Raw genomic sequence first — 25,705 nt, 5'->3', positions numbered from 1 at the left:
AGCACCAAATCACTTTGTGGGAATACAGTTCATGAACATGCAGATTCCAAGGGTCCCATCTTGTCCTAACCCAGCCAACAGTCTTCATGAGTGCTGGCTGGAGTAGCAGCTTCCTCTTTTCTGTAATATTTTGTGCCAGACTTTTTTTTTGGTAGGATTAGAGAGAAGTGTTATGTTTTAGGAACTACTGCCAAATGGAGATCAATCAGAAAGAAAGCTAAAGCATTTCCAAATTTGAAAATGTTAATGGAAAAGTGTAATTTGCTTTATCTGCATTTTTTTCAGGAACATTTTATTAACTCAAATGAGTTATGTACATAACTTGGGCATACAGGTGTTAATTTAATAAATCATTTTGAGTTCTTTATAATCAAACTTTATTTCATATAGCTCTTCCAAGAAACTCAAAATAATTTTAAAATATTTATCAATGAGAAACGTAAATATGAATATAAAAGAGACATATGGAAGTTACCATTCCCATTTCGTAGAAGAAAGGAAGAAAATGGGGCATATGGATTATGAAGTGACTTGTTCAAAGTCAGAAAAACAAATAAAAATAATAAAAAAAAAACCCAGCTCTATTTGGCAGGAAAAGTACAGAATTAGTTTCCCCTTATACTTAAATACATACACACATATATATATATATATATATAATTTCAACATGTCTGTACATAGATTGGCTTACAAAGCAGAAAGTCATTAAAACCAGAAAACAGAACTACGTAACCTGGGTTAGCATAGTTTATAATTTTTGCCACTTCTTTATTAGTTCAAACATATTGTTAAAAGGAAAATTCTTTGTTCTGGCTTTTGCCCTGATTATGGAAACAAAACTCTGGACAAAGAGAATAAAAAGTAGTTTATTAAAAGTATGTCAAGGTAGCAACACATTGACGGACTGATCCCTGGGGATGGGTCAGGGGTTCAACCTGGAGTCAGCTTTTACTGATAATTTTCATAATGAGATAAAGACAATTTGGATAGGTCCAGGTCAGCAAAAGGGGATGGGCCATTTGCATTTCAGCTCCTCCCCAAGGTGGCAGGTATGTAACAATTACCAGGTACAAACAGGTAGAGATTGACTTGTTACACGATGGAAAGCAATTAATACGAAGCTGCAGACTGAGTGCCTTCTCCCCCAGTAGTGACTGACAAGCACAGCTGGGGAGAAGGGATCCCTGAGTCAGCATAACTTTCAACAATACTAAATAGTTGTACTTAAATAACTCATTAAAGTAATGAGTTCTCTATTTTTTTTTATAGATTTCAATGATATTATGGTAGCATTTAATCATATACTCTCTTACTCTAAGGAGTTTTTCCTGTGGCAGTGTTTTTTCTTCTATTTTTGTAAGAGATGGTGGGTTTTAGCCTCAGAAATTTGGCTAAATAGCCACTGGAAAGAATGCTGGTCAAATGATTCATGCTATGTATCAGGCAGACTCAGTTGACATGTAGCCTCCTACAGCACGTCTAACACTGATTTAAGCTCCATAAAAGGACTTGTGCTCATGCAAACTGCTGGTAGGGCACTGGGATAGAAGGAAGAAAACCCTCCCTCTGGGGTACAGATAATTAGCTAAACTAGGTTATCAGAACACACTATATTGTTTACCATACCAGTTCTCCTGGAGTAACGGTGATATAAAAGTAAATAAATGTATATACCTGGTCCTCTCCCTCAACAAGCTGATACTTTTTCTGGTCAATTCAGAGGTAGATCCTGGAAGCTGGTCCCTAGAAGGAATTCCAGCCTTCTGAGTCTTTTGTCTAGGAGCTCTGTTTTTTGTTTTTGTTTTTGAATCAAGTTCTCAGGAAAGCCACAATAGGCAATCTAACACTAATATAATTTAGATTCATTGGGATCTAGCAAAACAGTCCTTCCATTCAGCGAGAATTTTAGCCCTATGAGAAACTGAAACCTGATAACTTCATTCAGTCAGCACAAAATGAAACTCTGACCTTGGCCTTAGCAACACCACCTAGTAATATTTTTCATAGCTCACATATACCAGTCTTTACTGTGATGATCTAAGAAGAATCCAAAGGTAATTAACTGGATTTATTTATTATTATTTTTATATTAAAGTCTTAACCAAGGTGTATTCTCATCAGGATTCCAAGGCAGCAATAAATTGGGGCATTTAAAAAACTGGGATCCTATCCAGTCCATGATCTGATCAGGATTCAATGGCAATAATAAATTTGGACTATTAAAACTGGGATTCTGTCCAGCACTTATTTTGTCTAAAATCATAGACTGGACTTGTGCTACAATGGCTGGACTCTTCAATGAGGAGCAAAGTGATGTTGAATTATACTTTAAAAATAATCATGGTGCTGGAATATGGGAATCTACAATCATTACATTCAATGTAAAAAGTTAGATGAATCATTAATTAGTAAGAATCATCCCACTAATTGAAAGAATGTTCCTTGGTAGATCCCTTTCACTGGGGCTGTGAAATCTTTAGTCATTTCAAATGTTTACATACATGTGTAGTATATTCATGCTTATGATGAAAATATTAATTCACAAAGTTGCACTTAGTTGTTTTACATTTTGATTTAGAATAAAATAAAAATCTTCATTTTCTCATTTCTGAACAACTCCTAGATGGAATCTCAAACTCTAGCCTTTCTGGTTTTCATTTCAATTTCCAGTAACACAAAATCTCCCATAATTAAATAAAATGCTGAGAGGCTGGGAATAGATTTTCACCCACCAGTATTCTCAATCTATAAATGGTTTCTGAATGTTTTTATTTCTGTAAGATGCATTTCGTTTATGTGGGGAACTTGCAGCTGCAGAATTAAATCTCGGTTTGCCAAATATCAAAAACACATGTATTGATTTAAACTATGGGAATAGGCAAGAAGCGCAGCAGCTGATAAGGGAAGGGAGAAGCTCACTGCAGGTTTTGGAAAGCTTCCTAAAAGTAAAGAAAACCAAGAACCTTGAATTCAGAAATTGAAACCATTTAACTTTCCCAAATTTTAGATTCACTCTCACTTGGGCATTGGGTTCTTGCTGAAAACAAGAGCCATATGTTTTCATATTTCTCAGCTCCAAAACTTAAGGTATTAGCTTTTCTTCCCCCATTCCATTGTTTATGCTACTAAAATGACAATAAGATGCAGAGAAACATTATGGAATAAACTAGCTACTTATCATATGCTAACCCAGGAAAGGTTATATGCACAAGTCATTTGCTATCTATTACAATCCTACTAACATCAGTAAGAAATTTTCCGTTAGTGATATTTTATTCCAGTGTCTTGACTGGCACACTCTATCAGAAGACAGCTGTTGGTCTCAATAGAAATTCTATAGGAAAGTAAACCTATGAAAATACAGAGAAAATAATTTGTTCTAAACTAATATTCATTTAACTTACTTTCCAAAAGGCCTTATCACTGCTTAGGCAAAGGTGAGGGAAAATTCAGTATTTCATACATTGGTTTGGCTACTTTGATCATTTTCAGGTTGCAAACTTAAATAAGTTCTTTACTTTCTATTCTGATTCCTTGTCTGTTACTTAAGTTTAAAAAAAAAAAAAAAAAACCCCAAAAATTTATGTTAAAAATAGTAGTGGCTCCAGTCTTTGCTGATTGGTTAAAAGAAATCCATGCTATCAGATTCTGAAATGACAGGCTGGATGCTTTACGATGGACGCTTTGAAAATGCAAATATACTTCAGCTTGATAAAAATTCTTACAGAAATAATCGTGGGTACAACGCTTACTTCTCTCTTTTTCCTTTGAGGCCCTTCTAGATGCAGGCCCTTCACACTAATGTTTTATTATGCCCAAACTCAGTGAAGCTTAAACAAAATGATGGGCTGATTTTAAATGGAGCCTTAGTGCAATGAACTATTTGACTTGTATCAGGAAGGATATATCAGCAGCTCAGGCAACAAAAAACAGGCTAACAATCCTTCCAAATCATCTTGGGTGTGAAAGTTTGACTTCAGATCTGCAGACAAGAATGGTGTGTGTAGGCCTGTGCAGTCACATCATAGAAAAGGCAAATTCAGTCAAAGAAGGGGGATAGGGATTGGACCCATGCTTTCATTGGTATAAACAATTCTCTTTGAGGAAATTCCCTCTGCCAATCCAGGTCTGAATCTTTTCTGTAACTTATACTCTTGAAAGAACTGCCTAGAGCAGAGGTATCGAAGACAAGACCAAAGTTGTATAACTAGTAGATGTCTAAGGTGAAATTTGGATGAGATTCTTCTATTATGTAGAAATATCTATTAATGGTAACCATTATTCAGACAGGAAAACCTAAAGAACATTCTATATCCCCACTGGCTTCTATACTTACCTAGTCACTCCTACATGTGTTATACACATGTAACATCTAAACATTTACACCCTAGGGAATGAGATATGGGAAAAGAAATGGATCAAGAAGACACATTAAAACAAAAACACAGGAAAAAAAATTTAGTGCTGGGGTTTTCTTTGTTCTCATGGATCGAACAGGTAGTATATTATATCAGTCCGTCAGTTAAGGGAAAAAAACAACTCACAAAACTTTCAAAGAAAGTCGTACCAAAAAATGTATTTTGTCATTCAATAGGTAATCCATTTTTCTTGGAATTAGTATTTGATAGCGATCTTAAGACTTCAGAGGTTCCATGGAAGACTGGATTCTCACCATCTGTTCTAACAAAAGACTTTGGGACAACATGGTGGGCTGCATTAGAAGGTAGTGAATTTCTAGTCACAGGTGATGCAAAAGTACCTATACTACCTGAATGACCATTCACTGGAGCTACAATAGAAGAGATTTATGCTTTAGGTAGGAGATTGACCTCTTGAAGTTCCTTTTATCTCTAGGATTTGAATTCAAGCAGAATGAAAAGGGTAGCTAATTAGGGTTACCAAGGGTAGTTATTTGATGGTGCCAGACTGTTTTGTCAGTTGGTTCTCTTAGCAATTTTCATACAAAAAGGCAAAAGTTTAATACTAATGTCCTAGCCACATTTTGCATCTTAGACTAGATAAGATATTCTTCTTCTTTGGTCTGAATTTCTAAGCCAAAAATCACAATGGTAAGGAAGGATTTGGGGGGAGTGGGGTGGTGTGCAACCTGCATGTCAGTTAAATCTTTTGAGAATTTCAAATATCCTTTGCTATCAGTGACTCTGAAGACCAATTACATAACAAGTACGTAATACATGGAAATATAGGCCAGAAAGAGAATGAGATTTCTGCAACTATTCCACGGTTACTTTTCTTGAGATAGTTTGAGAGACATCTTAAATTATATTATAAAAAGCTCTATGTAGTTTGTTAAATATTATTCCACTCTTTTTAAATACAGAAGTGCCTTAGAGGAGTAATATGCTTGTTGAGTTTTTTAAGAGTTGTGAATTTGCTCACTACGGGAGGATCAAGAAGATATTCTTCACTGGAGATCTTGGAAATAGGACTCCAGCACTTGGATGTTGGCCAAATGTGCACTACATATCAACCTGGCCTCGACTACCACCCAAGGCCCACAGCTGCTGAGATGTTGAAATGTCCTTGAAATTAATCCTCTTGCACCCAGGGCTAAAACTGGCTACTCTGATTTTTTTTTCTACCAGCACCTGAAATGGATGATTCTATCTCTGGGAAACACATATCAGGTATGTTTTATGTTTTCACATTTGGGAAGTGGTATAAATGGAGGCTAATAGGATAGGTCTTTGAATATTTTGAGCAGTCATATTTAAAGAAAAATTGAAGCAGAAGCCCAAATAGCCAGGCTGGGTTAATTTACAGTCTAGCATTTGAGAACAAAATTCCCTGGGGTTGCTATTTTCTAAAGGCGAATTCAGGAAGGAAATGATCTTTTACTTAAAGACTACCTGCCTTATTTTATGGGTTATCAATTTTCCACCTGGCATGCTGTTCTACAGCCACTCTGATTTTTTCCATCCCCAAGCAAGACCCGAGTTGCAAAAAAAAATGTGAAGTCTGCACTTTGGCAGGCCAATTGGAAGCTCGGCTTTCTGAAGATGAGGAAGCCTGCGATGCAGACAAAGCTGCAGCTAGTAAAGTCATAGAAGCAGCGAGATCTATGCTAGGGCCTGGCTGCATAGACATCTTTGCCTATATATTAATAATATATATAAAATAGATAGTCATATAATAGATGTTCAATATATATACTGTATGTATACATATACTATACTATATATGGTACAATGTATATCTATACATATAATAATATACACATTAAAATCATTGCTGCACAGATGTCTTGGCCAATATATACATTAATAATAAAGCATATAGTCATATAACAATATATACATTATATATAATATATGTATATATAATGACACATATATACTTATAAGAATAATAATGTATACATGCATGTCTTGGCCAGCATATACACTAAAATCTTAGCTTGAATTACTTTTTACATGACAGGATTACTGAATCTTGGGATAATGATAAAATTCATCTTTGCTGCCTTTGGGGCAACTTTGTTTAGGCAGACAGACAACAACAATACAGAGACCTTGATTTCTTTTTAACCGCTCTGTTGAATCTGTGACTGAGCTTATCAACCGTTCAAAACCTTAGAGAGAACTAAATAGGTCTCCCCTCCTCGCTCCCCCACTTCCACTCCGATATTGATAAAGTCAACCATCTGAATGGGAACAGGTGACAGACAATAGGAGCCTCAAAGGTTCACAGGAGATAATCCCCAAAGGCTGTGTCCAAGAAATCCAAATGAACAGATAGGACTTTCTCACTACCCATACTCAATGTCACAACAGATGTTTCTTTTTGATAAGGGAAGAGAATAATTGGCAAAGCCAAGTGGAGAGGGCCTACTCACCTTAGTGTCACCTCCTCTGTCTCCCAGGTGTTAGGGCCTTCTAACTCCAGATGATGTATTTATTTTGTTTTTACTTATTTGTATATTCATTGTTTCTCCCCAGTGGATCACTAGATTATCAGGGGCACACTTCTGTTGTTTTCAGCTTTGGATTCCCCCAAAGTTAGTATGGTGCTTGGCACTCTACAAATACCACACATGCATGAATGATACTAGCTTTGTAGGCTATGAAAACTGAATCCAGTATTTAAAATTATTTTCTAACTTCATCACATTTTTAAGTTTTTTCCAGATTTCCTTTACCTATGAAAGGAAAGAATCATCTAGGGAAATGTGAATATTCAATTAACTGCTTTAAAATATGGCCTTTGCTTGAGCAAAGTACCAGAGTTAATATCAAAGAAACGTGGAGGACGATTACGTTTTCAACTGAAACATTAATTCCTCAAGAAAGAATTCATCTCTTATGATCTGCCAATAGTTTAGTAAAGGAAACTGGTCCTTATAACAGATGGGGTCTATACTGCCAGGCTTGCCAGAAACCTAATAAAAGACATTGGCTTCTTTATAATGAAGGATGAACACTTCTCAGATGGCCAGTATCCAAAGTGGGAGTCAGCAGTTTAAAATAAAGGCACACCAGAGTGTGGCAAAAATCAGGAACACAGAACAGTAATTTTAAGGCCACTATCATCAGCTAAAACCTGATGTTTAATCATTTCTTAGGATCTGAATAAGTATCTTCTACAGCTAAATACAGTCCAAACAGGAACCAGCCTGTCCTCTGAACTATAAGTAGCGCAGTTTATATCATATAAATAATAACAAGTGAATGTGGGGCTATTTTTTCTATAAATATAATGAAAATCCTGAAAAATTCTATTTTCCTTTTACATCATCACAATGACCTATCTTCTTGGCTTCATCCTCATAGGTTGTGCATAGACACCTACCACATTCCAGTGATCGCTGTACCTGGCTTTAATACAATAGCAACTACCTTCCAGGGTTGTTGTGGGAATCAAATGAGATCCTTTAAAAATGCAGAGCACAATGTCTGGCATATAGCAGGTACTTAACAAATGCTAGCTCCCTTATTTCCTCCCTTATGAAATGGACTATACCCAAAGATAACAAAGAAAGAGGAAACGGGCCCACATGCACAAAAATATTTATGGCAGCTCTTTTTGTGATGACAAAGAACTGGAAACTAAGGAGGTGTCCATCCATGTGAGAATGACTGAACCAATTACGGTAAATCAATGTAAGGGAATACTACCATGTCATAAAAAATGAAGAAAGGGAGAGGTTCAGAGAAACCTGGCAAACTTCTGTGAACTGATGCAGAGTGAATTGAGTAGAATGTACAATAACTGTATTGCAAAGACAAGAAACTTTGAGAGACCAAAGAATGCAGATTAACATAATGAGATATATTTCTGAATATGATCAATGCCTCAGGAATTTGTTTTACTTGATTATGTATATTTGTTGCAATTTTTTTTTTTTGCTTCTCTCTTTTTGATTTTGCTTCTCTCTTTTTTTTCAATGAGGGAAGGTAGAGAAGGGGGAATGAGGGGAAAAAAGATTTTTAAATGAAAAGAAGTTAAATTTTAAAAATGAATTCAAATCAACTTGTTGCCTTCATCTATTTGAAGGGCTGCCATGTAGAAAAGGGATTAGATTTTATTTTGAAGGAATACAGAGAATAGAACTGGGACCCAGAGACATGGCCTGATCGTGTATTTGAAAGAGTAACAGCTTTGGCGTAAGACCTGGGCTCTGCTATAATGCCTTTGTGATACTGGGTAAGACATTCGACCTCTTTGGCCTTCATTTTCTTTTATCTGGGAAAGAGGCTTGAACTAGTTGATCTCTAACACCAACAAAAATATTTATATATATATGTACACATATACATATATACACACACATATGTGTGTGTGTACATACATTCTTACATATGGGGCAGCTAGGTGGTACAGCAGATAGAGCATCAGACCTGGAATCAGAGACCCATCTTCCTGAGTTCAAATTTGGTCTCAAATACTTACTAGCAGTGTGACCCTAGGTAAGTCACTTTATCCTGCTTACCTCAGTTCCTCATCTGTAAGATGAACTGGAGAAAGAAATGCCAAAGTCATCTGGTATCTTTGCCAAGAAAACCTCCAATGGACCCACAAAGAGTTGGGAAAGCTGAACTCCAACCTTTCCAATTCTACTGGTAGTTCTCTATCCTCTTTACCACCTCGCTGCTTCCCTTAATTCTAGATTCTGTGTTATCTTAAGTTATGAAAAACCATATTTCAAGTCTATAGAAGGAAGAATTTACTAACAGTTAAAGCTACCTGAAACAGAATGGGATAACTAATATGAATTTCCTGTTCCTGACTGTATTCAAATGGATGTTGGATGAGTACCTGCTACAGATTTTTTTTAGATGGAAATCCATGCATCAGTTAATGGCTGGAGTAGAAAATATAAATCTTTTTCAACTCTCTGAAAGTTCAAGGCTCTGACTACATTTATGGAAGCTTTGTTGACTGGTTCCAAGAATGTACCGTATTAAATTAAAATAGGGAATACTGAGTTCCACAGGAAAAGTATTAGAGGAAGATTGGGTACTATTTACATTTTGAAGAGGTCATGCAACTGGGTAGATGAAGGGTTAGCCTTGGATCTAGAAGAACTGAGTTCAAGTCCTGCCTTAGTTACATACTAGTTATCTGATCTTGGGCAATCAATTCTTCTAGTGCCCCAGGCACTAGAAAGCTTCAAGTACATAACAGTTGCTGGTCTTTATTGGTGGATGGAATGTCCACACCAGGAGTTCTTTATACCAACAGAATTACAGAGCTGGAGTAACAGGAAAAAAAACAAACGAATGATATCACTGTTCATTAATGTTGGATGGACTCCCTTCATAGAAGGGTATGTCTGTATGGAAAACTAGATTTGGGCTTACCTTTCACGTTCTTCCTTCATTTTTTCTAACTCTTCTTCTTGAAGTGTGCCTTGCTTTAGATTTCCCTTCTGTTCATTTTTTCCACCTTTATCCTCTTTTTTCTTCCCAAATCTGGGAAAACACAAAGGGGGAGGAGCAGGGATAATGATGATTAGCAGTAATCTTATTATCCTTATAGTTATTCTTAGCTACAATAATTCCTGCAAAACCACAGTCTTCCATAGTATTAGAAAACTGACATTACAGACAATAAAAGCATATCAACAATAGAAATAAGTCACATTCGTATAGCCTTCTGAGGTCTGAAAAGCACTTTTATCAAAAGAATATCATGAGGTTGCTTAATATATGTACATATATATGTATGCACACAAAAATACACACATCCATACATCTGCACACACATATCCCTCAGATTCAAGGACTTCAATATTCTGACGGACATCCCCTTGAATACTTAGACCTCCTAATTCATCAGCCTCAAATCTATTGACCTTTAGTGTACCTCAGCCACTCAGAGGAGTAGTCATATATACACGAGATAATGATGACACTGAATATCATTGTTTCCATTTTATGGATGAGGTGACTGAGGCTAGGAGAGATTAATTAAATTAGGCTGCAGGTCAATAAGCATTTAGTAAGCATTTATTATGTACTAAGTCCTGTGCTAAATACTGAGGTTAGCAATGAAAGATAAAAAACTAATCCTTGCTCTTAATTAGGTCACATTACGATGGGAGAGACAACATGCAGATACTTATGTACTTACAAAACATACAAAATTTAATGGGAGATAATCTCAGAGGCAGCTAGGTGGTGCAGTGGATAGAGTGCCAGGACTGGACTAAGAAAGATCTGAGTTCAAATGTGGCCTCAGGCAATTATTATCTGTGTGACCTTGGGCAAGTCATTTAACCCTGTTTGCCTCAGTTTCCACATCTGTAAAATGAGCTGGAGAAGGAAATGGCAAACCACTCCAGTATGTCCTAAGATCCAGTGCTGCATCCATTGTATCGCTGAGCTGTCTTTACATTTTTGAGTTTTCTGCCTTAGCTTTCTCCCTCCCAACTTCTCCATCCTCTCAACCCCAGCTCCTCAGTCTTCTCAAAGACATTCCAGTGATGTGCTCTGCCATCTTCAGATCCTACAGTTCTCAGTCATCCTAAGTCATCTCATTTTCAACTTCAGTAATTCATATGCTTGAGAGCTGTGCTTTTGTAAAGGTGAAAACCCTTGTCCCTCATTAGCCCTTTCCACAGTCTCAGTGTGGGCCCTCCATACCCTAGCCTCTCCTGTGTGGCTCTTCCACTGTTCCCTATGAAACCTCTACTTAAGCTTTTAACAAAATCTTCATCTTTTTTCTCACACTTTTTTTTTTAACTTCACAGAAACTTGACCTTCTAGGAAGACACCATTTATCTGGGATCTCCAGCGAAGGCTATTTCTTCTCTTATACTCTTGCCACACAGGGTCATGAGAAAAAAGAATCAGGATGCCTTTGACTCTGTATTATCAGTTTACTCTCTCCTACCTCCCATCAGTGCAACCTCATCTCCTTGGAGGGTCATTGAATGCTGGTATTTAACCCTATCCAGAACTTCGTTGTCATTTAGAGAATTCTCCCTTGAGAAGTTTCCAACATGGCTCACAGTCTTTCTTTCCACGTCAACCCCCAACCTCATACTTGAGAAATTCAATATTCAGGCTGACACCTCCTTGAATACTTAGACCTCAGCTTTCATCAGCCTCAAATCTAATGATCTTCAATTTTCCTCAACCATTCAGAGGAATAGCCAGTCAACATCAGGCACAACTATACTGCAACAATGAAATTCTTCACTTTTGAGCAGTATCTCTCCTATCTTTCCTTCTGCCTCACTCTTAAATTTATTCTACATCCTCATTATGACCTTTGATTTCTCCTTTCCTTCCTGTTTTTTAATCCATTACCCCTATTTTGGCTTCACTTTCCTCCTTTGGTCTTGGTCTCATATATACCAGTTCAAATACATCAAATTCTCAACCTTTGACTCCCTTATTTTTTTATTATATCACCATCTTGCCTCGTTGTGAACCCAGAATTACCCCTACCATCCCTCTTCTCTCCCTTTTAGCTGCTGACCATCACCAAAGAAAGTCACAGCACTTTGAATTGGGTTTATAGAAAATTCATGTTATATAATGTCAAATGGATTCTCATTGTAGCCATGGTGTTCCTGTTCCCAGATCATGCCCCCAAAGCAGCCATTCTAAACATCCTACTTTCCTAAGCAAAACACAATAATTTTTTTCACGAGCTCCCCCACCCCCTGCCTTCTACACCTTAAAACTCTACATTCTGAAATATTCTCTTCTCCTTTGCCCTGAGGAAAGGGTAATCCCTTTCTTTGCCAAGGAAAATTCTACTACTTGTGCCTTTGATTTCCTCTTCTTCAGCCTCTTCTGGAACATTGCTCCATTAATCATACCCCCTCTTCCCCAACAACACAATCTATCACTGCCTAAGCCCAGGTCTTCTCTATCCTGATGTAAGGGAACTGAAAGCTTGACAAGGCTTTAGGACTGGCTGGTTACATAAATATAACGAAGGCAAGAATTTGGTTAGGCAAGGGTAACATAAATTCCTTGCCTCCTAAATTTTATTTTGTCTCTACATTCCCCCCTTTCCAAAATTCTCCACATGGAAATGATGATGTGACTTTTGAAATTAAGGAACTGGGAGGCCCTGGGCTCTGAAGGACCTGGCAGTTGGGAGAAAAAATTCTTGCGTGGAGGGTAACTAGACACCATCGGGACAGTTAGTTTGGTAGAATACACCATCCAAGGAATGCCATTCTCCTTTACCTTTCCTTCAGACCTCCTCCCATCACCTCCAGGCCACCCAACTCAGATGCCATCCCAGCTACCACATTAGCAGGACATCTTCCATCAGGCCAGCCATAGTCCATGGGTAAACTGGGTGGAACTGGCTTTTTATACCACTTGGATGAGTTATAAGCCTTCCAGTGAAATGGAGGACATTATGTCTTACCATCTGCCTTGCCATTGCATCCTATGATCCTTCAGGCCTTACCATCTGCCCTGATACTATGCTCTCTAGAGTCTGCAGGTACATCCTAAGGAACCCAAAGTCTCTGCCACTATGCTTTCTAAAGTTTGCAGGTACATCCTAAGGAACCCGAGGTTTTCCCGTTTACCTTGTCACTAGGATTTGGGCCTTTTTTATCATCTTTTGGCTGAAATCTTTTATATGAATTGTCTCCCCAAATTAGAGTGTGGTATCCTTGAAAGCAGGAATTCTCATCATTTTTTTCCTATTTGTATTCTTAGCAGTTAGCACAGTGCTTGGCAGATAGCAAACACTTAGTAATTTTTTTCCCATTCAGTCACTAGCTGTAGTCAAACCAACAAGGAAGCATAAAAATTGAGACCTTTAACAAAGAGTCACAAACTAGGAAATGCAGCTCAAAAACCAGATTAAATCAGAGCACCCTCTTCCTAGGTAAGAAAACATTTTCTATATCTAGTTTGGTAGCTGGGACAAAGGATCTGCTCAAGATAAAAAAAAATCCATTGAAGGCATAACCCTGTATGGAACAGAAAGAACCTTAATTAACCCAAAAGTTTGGAGGGTTTTCTCCCCTAGGTTGCTGTTCATATAAGGCTAAGTATAAAGGCTACTGTTTTTCTGAAAGAGTGGAGAAAATCTCAAGACTTTAATCTAAAAGAGCATGGCAGAATTCACTCTTCTCATGAGGAAGAGATATCCACATAGACAAGGACTCAAGCTAAAGCCAGAACCTACAAACAGAGAGAAATTCTGCCACCAACTGTCTTGTGGAGCTAAGGTAGCTGGCAGAGCAATACACGTCAGAGATGATGCACCTGGTGGAGATCATTGGGGAATATGTCCAACAGGAGTAGTATACAACATCAGAAGACACTGATGACCAACATCACAACCACATGTTTCATCTCCATACATACAGCTTGTATGTTTCCTCTCTGTGTCTGCTCTTCTTACAAATGATGTATGGAGTATGCCCTAGGAAATGCTTTATTATACTTATTTTTGTTATACTATTTCATTAAAGGCCTTAGCTTTTAAATGTGTCATCTTGGTAACTATTAAAGGACAATGCATTGATGGATACTCACGAGCTACTGTTTTGAGTGAATGTGGACCTAACAAAGTCCTGGGATAGACTTGTCCGGGAAATCTGTTCTATAAGCTTGAACAGAAAACCCCAGTTACTGAAGTTATGAGGAAAACACCCAAACTTTCACTTGGCCTTGCCATCCCCTCCAGCTATCTCTTTGCAGTTTTACTGCCAAACTCTTTGGAAAAACTGCCCATCCTCACCTCACCATGAACCACTCACATCTTAGCCCTTTCAATCTGATTTCTGACTCCAACTCTACTGAAATTGTACTCTTGGTGGTTATCACTGATTTGCTAACTGTTAAATTCAAAGGTTTTTTCTCAGTTCTTATCCTCCTTGACCTCTGCAGTATTGACACTGTCAACCTCTCCTTCCTGGAAACTCTCTTTCCTTCTTCCCCACTGATTTCTACGAAACTACTCTCTCCTTATTCTTTTCAGAGCTGCCTAACTGCACTTTTTATATATCTTTGCTAGATCATTAGTCATCTCAAGTGTGGGTACCTTCTAAGTTTTGTCCTTGGATATCTATTCTTTTTCTCTACAGTCTTCCCCTTGGTGATCTTATCAGCTCCTTTTTCATCTCCATGCATATGGCACATCCAGATCCAATCTCTCTACTGAATTCATTTCCAAGTGACAAATATCTATAGGAAAAATCCACTTGGATGATCTCTCAGCATCTCAAATTCAAAATGTGCAAAACAGAACCTCATCCACTTCCACTCATTTCCACTTCCCAAATGCCCCTATTTGTTTTAGGGGAACCATTATCTTCCTAGTCACCCTAGTTCAGATTCTCGGACTCATTCATGACTCTTCCTGTTCTTTCACCATCCATATTCAGTTGGTTACCATGTCTTATCAATTTACTTCCCAAACATTTCTTGCATCCATCTACATTTTTTCATTCAAATGACAGTGTACCCTAGTTTGAACTTAAGATCTACCTACGGATCTACCAGAGGGGTAACATTACTATTTCTGTGCAAAGGGAGATTAATCAGGAAGTAGTACGAAGGATAAAAGAATGAAGAGGAGAGGGTAGAGTGGAGGCAGAAAGATATTCTAAGAGGCTCTTGTAATAGTTCAAGAGGGTAATAATGAGGACATGTGTTAGTGAAGTGGCAGTGGAAACAGCAAGGAAGGAAGAAATGTTAAAGTTACCATGGAGAAGAATAGATTGGATTTGATGTTTGATCAGGTAGTAGAGTGCCAGAGAGGGAAGAGGAAAAAATAAAATCAACAGTTCAGATATAAGAAATTGATGAGGGTGTTTCAGAAACTTCAAAACCATAGAGTCAGAAGGAGGAGGAGATTTTTTTGGGGAAAAAGAATAAGTTTAGTTCCAAATATGTTAAGTTTAAGGTGCTGATGAGGCATCCAGGTGGATGGAATTTGAGAGAGTTCAAGGTGGGGGAGAGTAAATTGGGGAGTCATCTGTATAAAGATGGCAGTTAAATGGATAGCTGAATTATCAGAGGCTGTGATCTCAAAATACCTCTCCCTATGATAATGATGTTTGGCAGAAGAAGTCATCGTGAGGAATTGGAAATAAAGTGAGTCCCCTCATCTTGCCCATAGAAGATGATAAAAACAACGATACCAAAAATGCTAGATTGTAAATGTTAGATTTACATCTTGCATATTTTCCATGTTCCAAACATCTTTTTCTAACTACGCAGATTTCTTTTAAACCTTTGGAGATCAGAGATGGAAGAGATCCTGATATCAAAGGCAGAGGTAATATTCTAGCACCTGCCACACTTTGCTCTTTATGGCTTTAGCTAGTAAATTATTCTTTATCAAGTAAAAATAGCTTAGTGGTACTGTGGAGACAGAACGGGAAAGCATGTTAGTTAGGGGGAGAGAGGGATGTACATACATTCTGTAAAGCAGTGTTTTCCAAACTAATTTGGCCATGGAACACTGTTAGATTTGAACCATAGTGGTGGAACATATAAATAGAGCAGGGGGATCTGTAATACTCTTAAGATTATAAAGGGTTAGTCAGAGGACTAGAATAAAGTAAATTTATTTCCCTACTAAAATGTGCTGCATAGAATATGTATTTTAAATACATAGGTAATTTCACACTTAACATTTTAAAGGAAAAAATATCACTAGCAATGAAACTTTCTCATGAAACCCTTATTTACATCATGTGTCAAGGATTCTTTCAGCAGAACCATTTGGGAAATGCAGCAATGACTTCTTATCAATAAGGTTCAATAGCTGTTAAATCACGCAAAGCCACAAAAATGACAAATGGATTGACTCCTGCATATGATCTTATGTCCAAGTTTCAAGCAAAAGGGGCCATGATCTATGAGGAATTTATTTCATTTGACAAATATGATGGTCACAAATCAATTCCAAAAAGACAAAAATAAGCTTGGGCAAGGCAGAAAGCAGTCCAGGAATAAGTACTGAATTACAGACATTCTAGTTAAAATTCCCATTCCCACTTTATAGACAGAATTCTGAGGCCCAGAGGAGTGACATTATTAAGGTAACAAACGTAGAAATTGGCAAAGTTGGAACTAAAACCCACAATTCTTGACCTTCCCTTTAATGTCTCATTACTCGTTACACGGTCTTCTTTGAAAACAAAGGATGAACTCAACCTGTGAGTAGACCGAGATGCCGGAGTGCGGACCCAGCTAGCTGGGTAACTCAGATCATCCTCTTCCTTCTGTGTGTCCCTCCTCTTCCTTTGGGGTTTACTGGCTAGACGTCCTTCCCCTCCCCTCCCCTCCCTCCCCTCCCCTCCCTTTCCTCCCCTCCCCTCTTTTCCTCTCCTCTCCATCTCCTCTCCTCTCCATCTCCTCTCCTCTCCATCTCTTCTTCTCTCCTCTCCTCTCCATCTCCTCTCCATCTCCTCTCCTCTCCTTTCCCTTCCTTCCTTCCCATTTCCAAAACCTTAAACTCAGTGCATGCTGAAGCTCATACACTGGACAACAGTGGGTCCCTGCCCAAGCTCCACTTAACGACTGCCTTAGAGTGATTATCAATAGTAACAGTTTCTGTTCCCTCCCAGTTTGATTTAGTTATATTTTTCTTTTGTTCATTAGAAGGACCATTCCCTGACTACTTCTTAAAGAGGCCTATTCACTCAGTGGTGTTACCTCCCTCTAAGTGAGTACCTGCAAAAGGCCAGTCTATGAAAACCAAGGTCTCCCATTGTATCCTGGGCCATCTCCAGTCATCCTGATAAATATCTGGACACTGGACCAGATGGCTCAGGAGGAGAAAGTAAGACGGGTGACCTTGCACTGCCCTCCCTCACTCAAAACAAAATCAAGGGCAAGTCATCATTTCTCTGAAGTCAGCTCTACTATAGGAATTTACATAAATATGTAGACTCTTCCTATTTCACAGTGAGTCAACGTTTTGGCAGTGGTGGTAGTGTTTGGAAAGATTCCTTTAGTTTGACATTTAAACATTTGGTTTTTCCTTTCTCCATTTGATAATTCTTTGGGGACGTTCTGCAGGAGTACAAAGGGAAGACTTGAAGTTCCAAAAAGTCAATTCATTTACCTGTTAACTGTTCTGGTAAAAGCTTTCACAAAGTAGTATGCGGAAATTATTGACTAAAAATCCTGATTTTATGTTTCCTAGGTATTTCTATCATCTATAGCACCTAAAACCCCATTACCACAAATAATTGGGAGTAAGCTACATTGGATTACATTTTAAATGCACTAAGGGTTAAAAAGAAAGAAATAATAAATTTTAAAAAATTCACTAAGGAAGGCTCCTATATGATGATGAATCCTTTGAAAAAGTGAATAACCATCCTTTATTTTTCCTAGTATTTTGATATATCAGACTTGCTTAAGCAATATACATATTCAAATAGTTGTTTCTTATATGGAGCAACTTGATCTATATTTATTATTCAGCTAATACTATGTGACCTCAATGAGCTAGATATTATACTGCAGAGGGGAAGGGAAAACTACCAACCCACAGGGCTAAGGCTTATATATTACTACCACTACGTACCATTTAAAGTTTATGGGGAAATTCCTCCAGCCCAGAAATATCTCCTTTAGGCTGCCTGAAATTTTTTTTTATTTCCCTTTAGTACAATGTCTGAAATTTTAGCAATTAGTCTCACTCAGGTTAACAAACTTTCTCTTTTGAACTGTTCTCTGACAAGATATGTATAGGTATGTTCATTCATAGCTTAGGGGGATCAGTTAAAACAGGAATACTTTTCTCCTAACTTCTGCCAGAGGTCAATGGTATTAAGGGGATGGAAGATTTGATTTGATGAGGAAGGGATATGGGGGCAATTATGATTATGGAGGATGAAAAGTTGTCCTTTGTCCAGGTGAAAGGCGGCCCTGGATAGGCAGAGAGATAGCACAGAAGAGATAGCTTACTCTCAATTATCTGTAATAATGGGGTCTTAGGTGCCATAGAAAATGGAGATGCCTGGGAAACATAAAATTATGATTTTAACTAATAATTTCTACATACTCCTTTGTGAAAATTCTTACTAGAACAGTGAACAGGTAAAAGAATTATGAAACAGGGAAAGGAAAAACCAAATGTTTAAATGTCAAACTTAATTAATCTCCCCTACCACCACACCCCGAAGCACTCAAATAAGTTGACTAGGTGTGAGATAGGTATCCTAAGTAGCAAAGGGAGGAATGTAAAATGCAGTGGGAAGGTACAGAAAGATGCAGGAAAGCCCTGACAACTTCAACTACTAAAATTCTGTCCTTACCAAATGAATCAGCTCTTGCAGGATGTAGCAGATGAGACTGGCCTTAGTATCAGGAACCCTACCTTAATCACTTACTAACTGAATGACCTCAGGAAGGCACTTAACTGTGCCTCAGTTTCCCCATCTGGGTGTTGGGCTCAGTGGCCCTTCCTATGACCTAATAAACTGCTTTGTCAGTGAGACTATTTGAGAGAACTAATGAAGAGATCTTTATTCATAACTAGTAAGTATTAGACTTGGAAATCCACTTCATTAAGGCAGAAGTAAACATGTAAACATCTCCACTGGCATATGATTTTTCCTAGGCTTGGTGAATTCAGCCCCCACTAGACAGCTAGTGATTTTATTTAATGGTCATTTAAACGTCTACAAGTCCTACAGACCAAAGTGGTTGAAATAAAAACAGGAGCAAGAGTTCACAGGCCTCTGCCTGCATTTCTACAGCCTACCCTCAAACCCTCCCATCCAAGGTCTCTGTTGTCTGATGTATCCTAAATTGGGTTCTGAATTAGCATATGCAGATGCTGATGAAATTAACTTCCTTCTATGGGAAGTCTCTTAAGGTTTTCTGCAGTTCACCTTTCTTTAAAATTCGCCCAGCAATTTTTTTTCCCTATTGTGTGATGGAACTACAGGAATCTGATAAAGGCAACAAGAGAAATTACCTAATTAGAGGTTTTTTTTAGGGGGATTGTTCTGAACCCCAAAGGCAGTGTTATCAGTCACTGTGATGCTTATGCTATTGATACAATAAGGAACCAACCAACATTTGTGGCAGACAGGTCTTTATTTGCTAAGAAAAAAAAAAACATTCTTTCTTTTCTTTTCAGGAACCCTCCTGTTTGCCGATGGTTGCTAGGGCCCACGCCTGTGACCATGAATAAGGGGAGAGGAATGCCATAAAACTGTTAGCTTGCTTTTCACAATGGAAGGGCAATATTTTCAACCGTGTGAGTCCAGGCTGCCACATGCAAAAGTAGATACGGGGTTTGCTTTATGGGATCTGTCCAAAGGTAGAAGCTGAGTGACTCATGCTATTGTCAAAGCTCATGCACCTGGAAACGCGTTTACTGCCTGGATGCTTTTCTCCTTTGCACAATTTATGCTTTAGTTACTGAAGAAAACCCCAATATTTGAGAAGAATCATGAATTCAAAAATCTCACCAATAAACACAAATACAGTCAAATAGCTGAATCCTCCGAATACTATTTCTAACCTACGTGTTCATTTCTGGATTACTAGTAATGAATATAATATACATATGTATGTATATTTATACACACACACATATACATACATTGATATATGTGTATACATATATCTATCTCTACATATAATTATCTCTCTGTCTCTGTCTCTCTCTCCTGTTCTTATTTGTATTATGTTTCCATGATGATAATGACGAATAGTTCAGAAAACTAAGACTACTCTTGAGAATTAAGAATTGAGATTCTTCTGAGAGTTTTATCTCTTACTTCCTTTAAGGATCCACCTCCTTTCCCACTGACCTTCAAACAACTAGTTTTCCCTGGGACTATAAGTACCCTTATTCCTGGGACTGAACATCTCAAACATAATTCCTAAATCTATGGCCCTGGCTACTTTTCATTCCTGAGCCCAGAATCTTTAGATCTTTAGTGTGCTCATGTTTGCTTTTAGGCTTAAAAAGCAGGGAGGTCCGACAAAATCCAGAGATTTCTGCCTAAGTGGATGAAACATCTGCTGGGCAGAGGCCTAAGCAGTTTGCTTCCTAAATTTAGGGGTGGAAGATGCTTCAGCTAATTGGTTTTTCTCATTTTGGGAAACTAGGAAACACAAAAGAATTAGAATCACTGAATGAATGAAAAATAATTCTGGAGAGCACAGAAAATAAAATGAAGGACAATATGAAATAATTTTTAAAAAGGTAGCTAAGACTGATTTGTAAATATAGCTAAGTGATCCTTAAATCACAGAACAGTTTCTTTAGCTAACAATTTGTGGTAAATGAAAATGCATTCAGAGATTATTAGAGGAGTACTCCATTATAAAAGGCTGGATATTCAGAAAAAGAGGCCTGAAATTAAAGTTAAATGAAAATAAGGGTGAATGAGCAAGCAGGAAAGATAGGGATACTAATAAGGTATGATTTTCAGGTCCACATGGGGACCATAAAAGGCTTATTAACTGCCACTACCAGAGTGAGCTTAAGTTATTCTATCACTCAGTTTTACAGAAGAAAGAGTACTCCTCCAGGAGAAGGGATGTGCTTTGATTAATTACTTTCACACATACACTTTTACCCAATCTTAACCATCATCGCAAAAGATTCTCAGTGAGTCAGACTGAGTGCCTAAGATTCCGTAGACAAATTCATTTTGTATTTGTTAAGCAAGGCATTAATAAAACAAAATTTTTTATAATAAGTTAAAAAAAAGGTTTTCGTTAAATATTTACGAACTGGAAAGAAAGAGTAGTTTTTTAAAAGAAATCTCAGTATTTTGTTCAGAGAAGAATTTTCTGCCTGGGGTTTCAGCATGGGCACAAATTCAAAGCCCAGGTGCCACACCCCAACACTGGGTCATGGGCACTCTGGGGCATTTGGCAGTATTGCCTTATTTGGGTATGCCCAGACCCTGCCTTATTTGGATATGTCTAAGCCTGACCTGGAAGTTCTTCCAACACTGCTCTATTTCCAAGCTAAGGAAGACACAAATCAGGTTCCTGAGGATCCAGGAATAATTACAGAACCCTTAGGAACTGCTCCTAGAAACTTCTTTTACTGCTGAATAAAGAGGAAGAACTAAGGCCAATTTCTTGCTATCCCTATCATCATCGGGTCAGGCAGTTTGAACTCAGTCAGGTAAAGCAGTCTCTGATTTGTCGCTGCTGACAAATAGCTTAGCCAATCAATGCCCTTACAGTGAGGAAAAAAAAAAAAGAAAGAAGGAAGGAAGAAAGGAGGGAAGGAAGGAAAAAGGAAGAAAGGAAGAGAAAGAAACAAAGAAACAAAGAAAAAGAAAGAAAGGAAGGAAGGAAGGAAGAAAGGAAGGAAGGAAAGAAAAAAGGAAGAAAAGGAAGGAAGGGAGGAAAAGAGGGAAGAAAGGAAAGAAATGCTCTCTGGGCCTGATGTACTATTTCTTGGACTCCATTATGATTCATATTCTTGCATCCTTAACACTTAGTTTAGGTAAATCTCCATGGGAATTCTGACTTCTGTGAATATTGGATGTTCCAGTTGTGCAAACACAGCCTGCCAATCCCTACTCTTCCTTACCTCCTGGTCCCTGATGGTGTCCTACCCTCCCCCAGCTAACCTAAAAACCAGAGAAGGAAAGGCAACAGCTTTTAGAAGTAAACCACACCTAGTAAACCACATTTTTTTTTTCTGCTGACTGGAGGAGATTCTCAAAATGCTTTGGTGTTCTCATGCCCAACTTCCCTGGCTCACTTCAAAATTGTGCAACAGATCCATCCTGTAGAAGGAAGCACTTCCAGACAGGAAACAACTCGGAGGTTACCATTCCCAGGGCAGGTGGGATCATCAGAAAAATACATGGCAAAGGAAAAACTGACCATTGTCAAAGGAATTAAATCCAGCGAGGGCTCATTAAAAGTTAGGAAGAACTGCAGAACTCATTTGCATTCTCTAAACAAAATGACAAATCCAACTTAGATTTCCAAAGTGTTCATTAGCCACACAAACGGACCCATACCAACACCCTCCTTGTGTAACAACCAAAAGGGATTTTATAGGTGCTTGTGTTTAACTGGTTACATTTAAAAGAAAAGGTGATATCTGATTCTTTCTGTTAATCCTATTAAAAAGACCACATTAAGGAGTGATGCTGGAAGCTATTGCTTCTCCACAGATATTAACAGAAACAGGCAAATTTTCTACAGAATTCTACTGCAGAGAAAAAAGAAGAAAATGATTGAGCTCTTAGATCCAGTCTAATGGGAGTGAAACTTATCTTTATAACTCTGATTAAACAAAAAAAATTATCACTTCTTTGATGCCTAAATTAGCATCTTTTCTCCACTATGCTGAATTAATTAGTTGAGTGACAAAAGAATTAGTCCAGATAGGATCAAAGCTGAAATCATATTTATCTGGAATTTAAAATTAAGAACATACAGAATTAACCCTCTCTCTCTCACATAACTTTCTATTGTGTATCCAATATTCTCAACCTACAGAACTAGCATTTCACATAAATTATACACTGGAACTTTTTTTTCTTCTTATGGAGGTTTATCAGAAAAGACAAAGAGAATTTACAGAGAAATATTTCCTGGGGGTGGGGAACTTTTCCATTGTATCATAAAACCTTAAAGTATGAGATTTCTTTTTTTTGTCAAGCATTGATTGTGCAAATACAAAAGAAGCAAAATAATTAGCACAAGATAGAGCTTGTATGAGATCCTTAAACAATGAACAAGGTTGATACTCTATTAATACCCTTGCTAAGTGAGACTTGGCTTGTTAAACTTTTCTTAAAGATGAAAGCTATCTCTGAACTTTGGATTTTCTTTCTCTAGAAGGAAAAGCTTTGTTTAATAAGACAGAACTGAGGAGGCTGGATCTTCTGTGTACACACACCTACTCATATTTGGCACTTTTATGCTGGATATGACCTTTCTACAAGTCAAGCTGAAATACAAAAAAAATTAAAAAAAGAATTAAAGGAAGGTAGAAGTAGTATGGGACTTAAAACTCAAGACACCTGGATCTAGACCTGGCTCTTTCATTAACGAGATTTGTGACCTTGGATAAATCATTGACCCTCTCTAGCTGTAAAGTAAGATAGATGATTGGACTAGATAATTATTAAAGTCTCATTAACCTCCCATTCTTCATGGTTTGATAACAGTTTTGACCTGTCAATATAAAAGGGGAAGGAGTTGCATAAGGAAGCACAGGAAGTGGGAAAAGAAATTAAGTAGCTAGTTCTTGGTGGATTTCTCCAAGGTCACAGACCAAACTGGGAAGGACAAGAAGTTTAACTGATCCAGGCCTCAGTGAAGAGGTCAATAATTTCCCTTTCTCCAAGACAACAAGACAGCAAGCATGTAGAACCAGGCCATGTGTGAAGCACTTGGAATTTACGAACAACAAAAAAAGGAAAGACTGTCCCTGCCCTCAATGAGGTTACATTGTAATGTAATCTATCCAGACTTCAGACACTCAGGGCTCAGCACTGAGGTCTAACTGAATAGTCTTTGTTCGCCTTTTCTTTCTGAAGACGACCTAAGATACCCCTGGTTATGTCTTGACTTGGATTTAAGTGAGGCAGAGCTGCTCAAAGTCATCTGTCTCATTCTCTCTTCTTGAGTCACTGAAGTCAAGTAGAAGGACAAAAGTCGAGATAACTGGGGATGGGCCCAGGGTGTGAGTGGAGAGGTGAAGGAAGTTCTTTCTTACTTAGGCAGCCCAGTCGATACAATGTCAAGCCTGGACTTAGGAAGACCTACATTCGAATCTGGACTCAGACACTTTCAAGCTGTGTGACCCTGGGCAAGTCACTTCACCTCAATTTGCCTCAGTTTCCTCATCTATAAAATGGGGATCATTCCAGCATCTAACCTCCCAGGCTTGTTGTAAGGCTCAAATGAGAAAATCTTTGTAAAGCACTTGGTTCAATGGCTGGCACTGAGTAGGTGCTATCTATATATCTATATAAATGCTAGTTATTATTGTTAATTATTATAGTTTGGTTGTTGTGATTCTTCTAGGGAGCATTCTCAATGAGGGCAGTGATGGTGCTTCCTTTTGTACATAGCTGTTAACCTGAAAGATGATTTTCTCAGAACTGAGAGCCAGGAACCACAGTTAATTTCATCATTTATTTTAAATATTTACAAAGAAATCTCCTCAGTTTAGGTTAGACATGCAACCTAATTCTCTGCCAGGCACTGTGCTAAGTGCTTTACGGATACTTTATTTGATTATTATAACAAGTCCGGAGAAGTAGATCCTGTTATGATCCCTATCTTACAGTTGAGGAAACTGAGGAAGAAAGAGTTAAATGACCTGCTCAGGGTCACATATTTAGGAAGCATCTGAGGCTAGATTTTAACTCAGGTCTTCTTAACACCAGGTCCTGAGCTCTCTATCCACTGCACTGAAAAGCTGCCTCAAGGCACAAAGGATTCAGAGATTCTCAGACACCCAGAAAGGGGCCACAGCTTACCTTACGTTTCTGTCTTATGACACCCAACTCTTTCAAACTATATGTATATCTGTTCCAAAACAGAGTGCTAAGTTGTATAATGATACGTCAAATGCAAAGTCTTTAACATGGACCTGTGGAAAGTATGTCTTCTGTGAAAAACAAGAGATCTTTCTCTGAGACCATAAAACTTACGTATTTCTGTGATTATGGAATCTGTAGTTCTAGGATTTGGATATCAATCAACTGGAGAATGTTTCTTGCCATGTTTTTCTAGACCTGAGTTTACTCTCCTCTGCTGCTTAGCTGTATTCCATGCCAGAATAAGAGGCCCTGTGAATAATGCTCTGCTGAATATATATATATGTATATTTTTCCTTCCAATAATCAAAAATGGTTCTTTCAGAGGATGAAGTGATTAGAAATTTTGAATGCCACTTGATATGTGGTCATGAATCTGATGTCAATACTACATAAGAAAGGTTAATAATGAATGTCCCTTTTGAATCTACAAGTCTCTTAAAGGAAAACCAGAGGATTGAAGTTATTCTAAATTAGGAATCACCTATAACCAGACCAGCCATCCTCACATTTATTTCACCAGGAACTTCACTTTTGCAAGAGCAGAAAGTCAAAAGTTTGATGATGCTTACAAATGTTGATGGACTGCCAAATGCTTGGGATATCATGTCAAAATTTGGCAAAAGAATTCAGATTTTCACTTGAACTCAGAAACTCAGGAACTGGCAACAAGTTGGGCTTCCTAACTGAATCTTGGGCTGTCACTTTGGTTGCCAGTTTTTATTCATTCACTGGACAGAACAG

General features: G+C 37.9%; 1 protein-coding gene across 13 annotated transcripts in view; it reads right to left on the bottom strand.

Moving 5' to 3' along the window:
* Window positions 1-25,705, bottom strand: part of PARD3B (par-3 family cell polarity regulator beta) — a 1,282,024-nt gene that overhangs the window by 223,048 nt on the left and 1,033,271 nt on the right. For all 13 annotated transcript variants that reach the window (XM_072620099.1, XM_072620101.1, XM_072620095.1 and 10 more), the window contains one exon: window positions 9,822-9,932. In XM_072620099.1, coding sequence (XP_072476200.1) covers window positions 9,822-9,932 — 111 coding nt within the window. The remainder of the gene's footprint in view (window positions 1-9,821; window positions 9,933-25,705) is intronic.

This window comes from Notamacropus eugenii, chromosome 6, assembly GCF_028372415.1.
Source record: "Notamacropus eugenii isolate mMacEug1 chromosome 6, mMacEug1.pri_v2, whole genome shotgun sequence".
In the NCBI taxonomy this organism is placed as follows: Eukaryota; Metazoa; Chordata; class Mammalia; order Diprotodontia; family Macropodidae; genus Notamacropus; species Notamacropus eugenii.
Note: the sequence above shows the minus strand (reverse complement) of the source record. Positions and strands in the feature narration are given on the sequence as shown.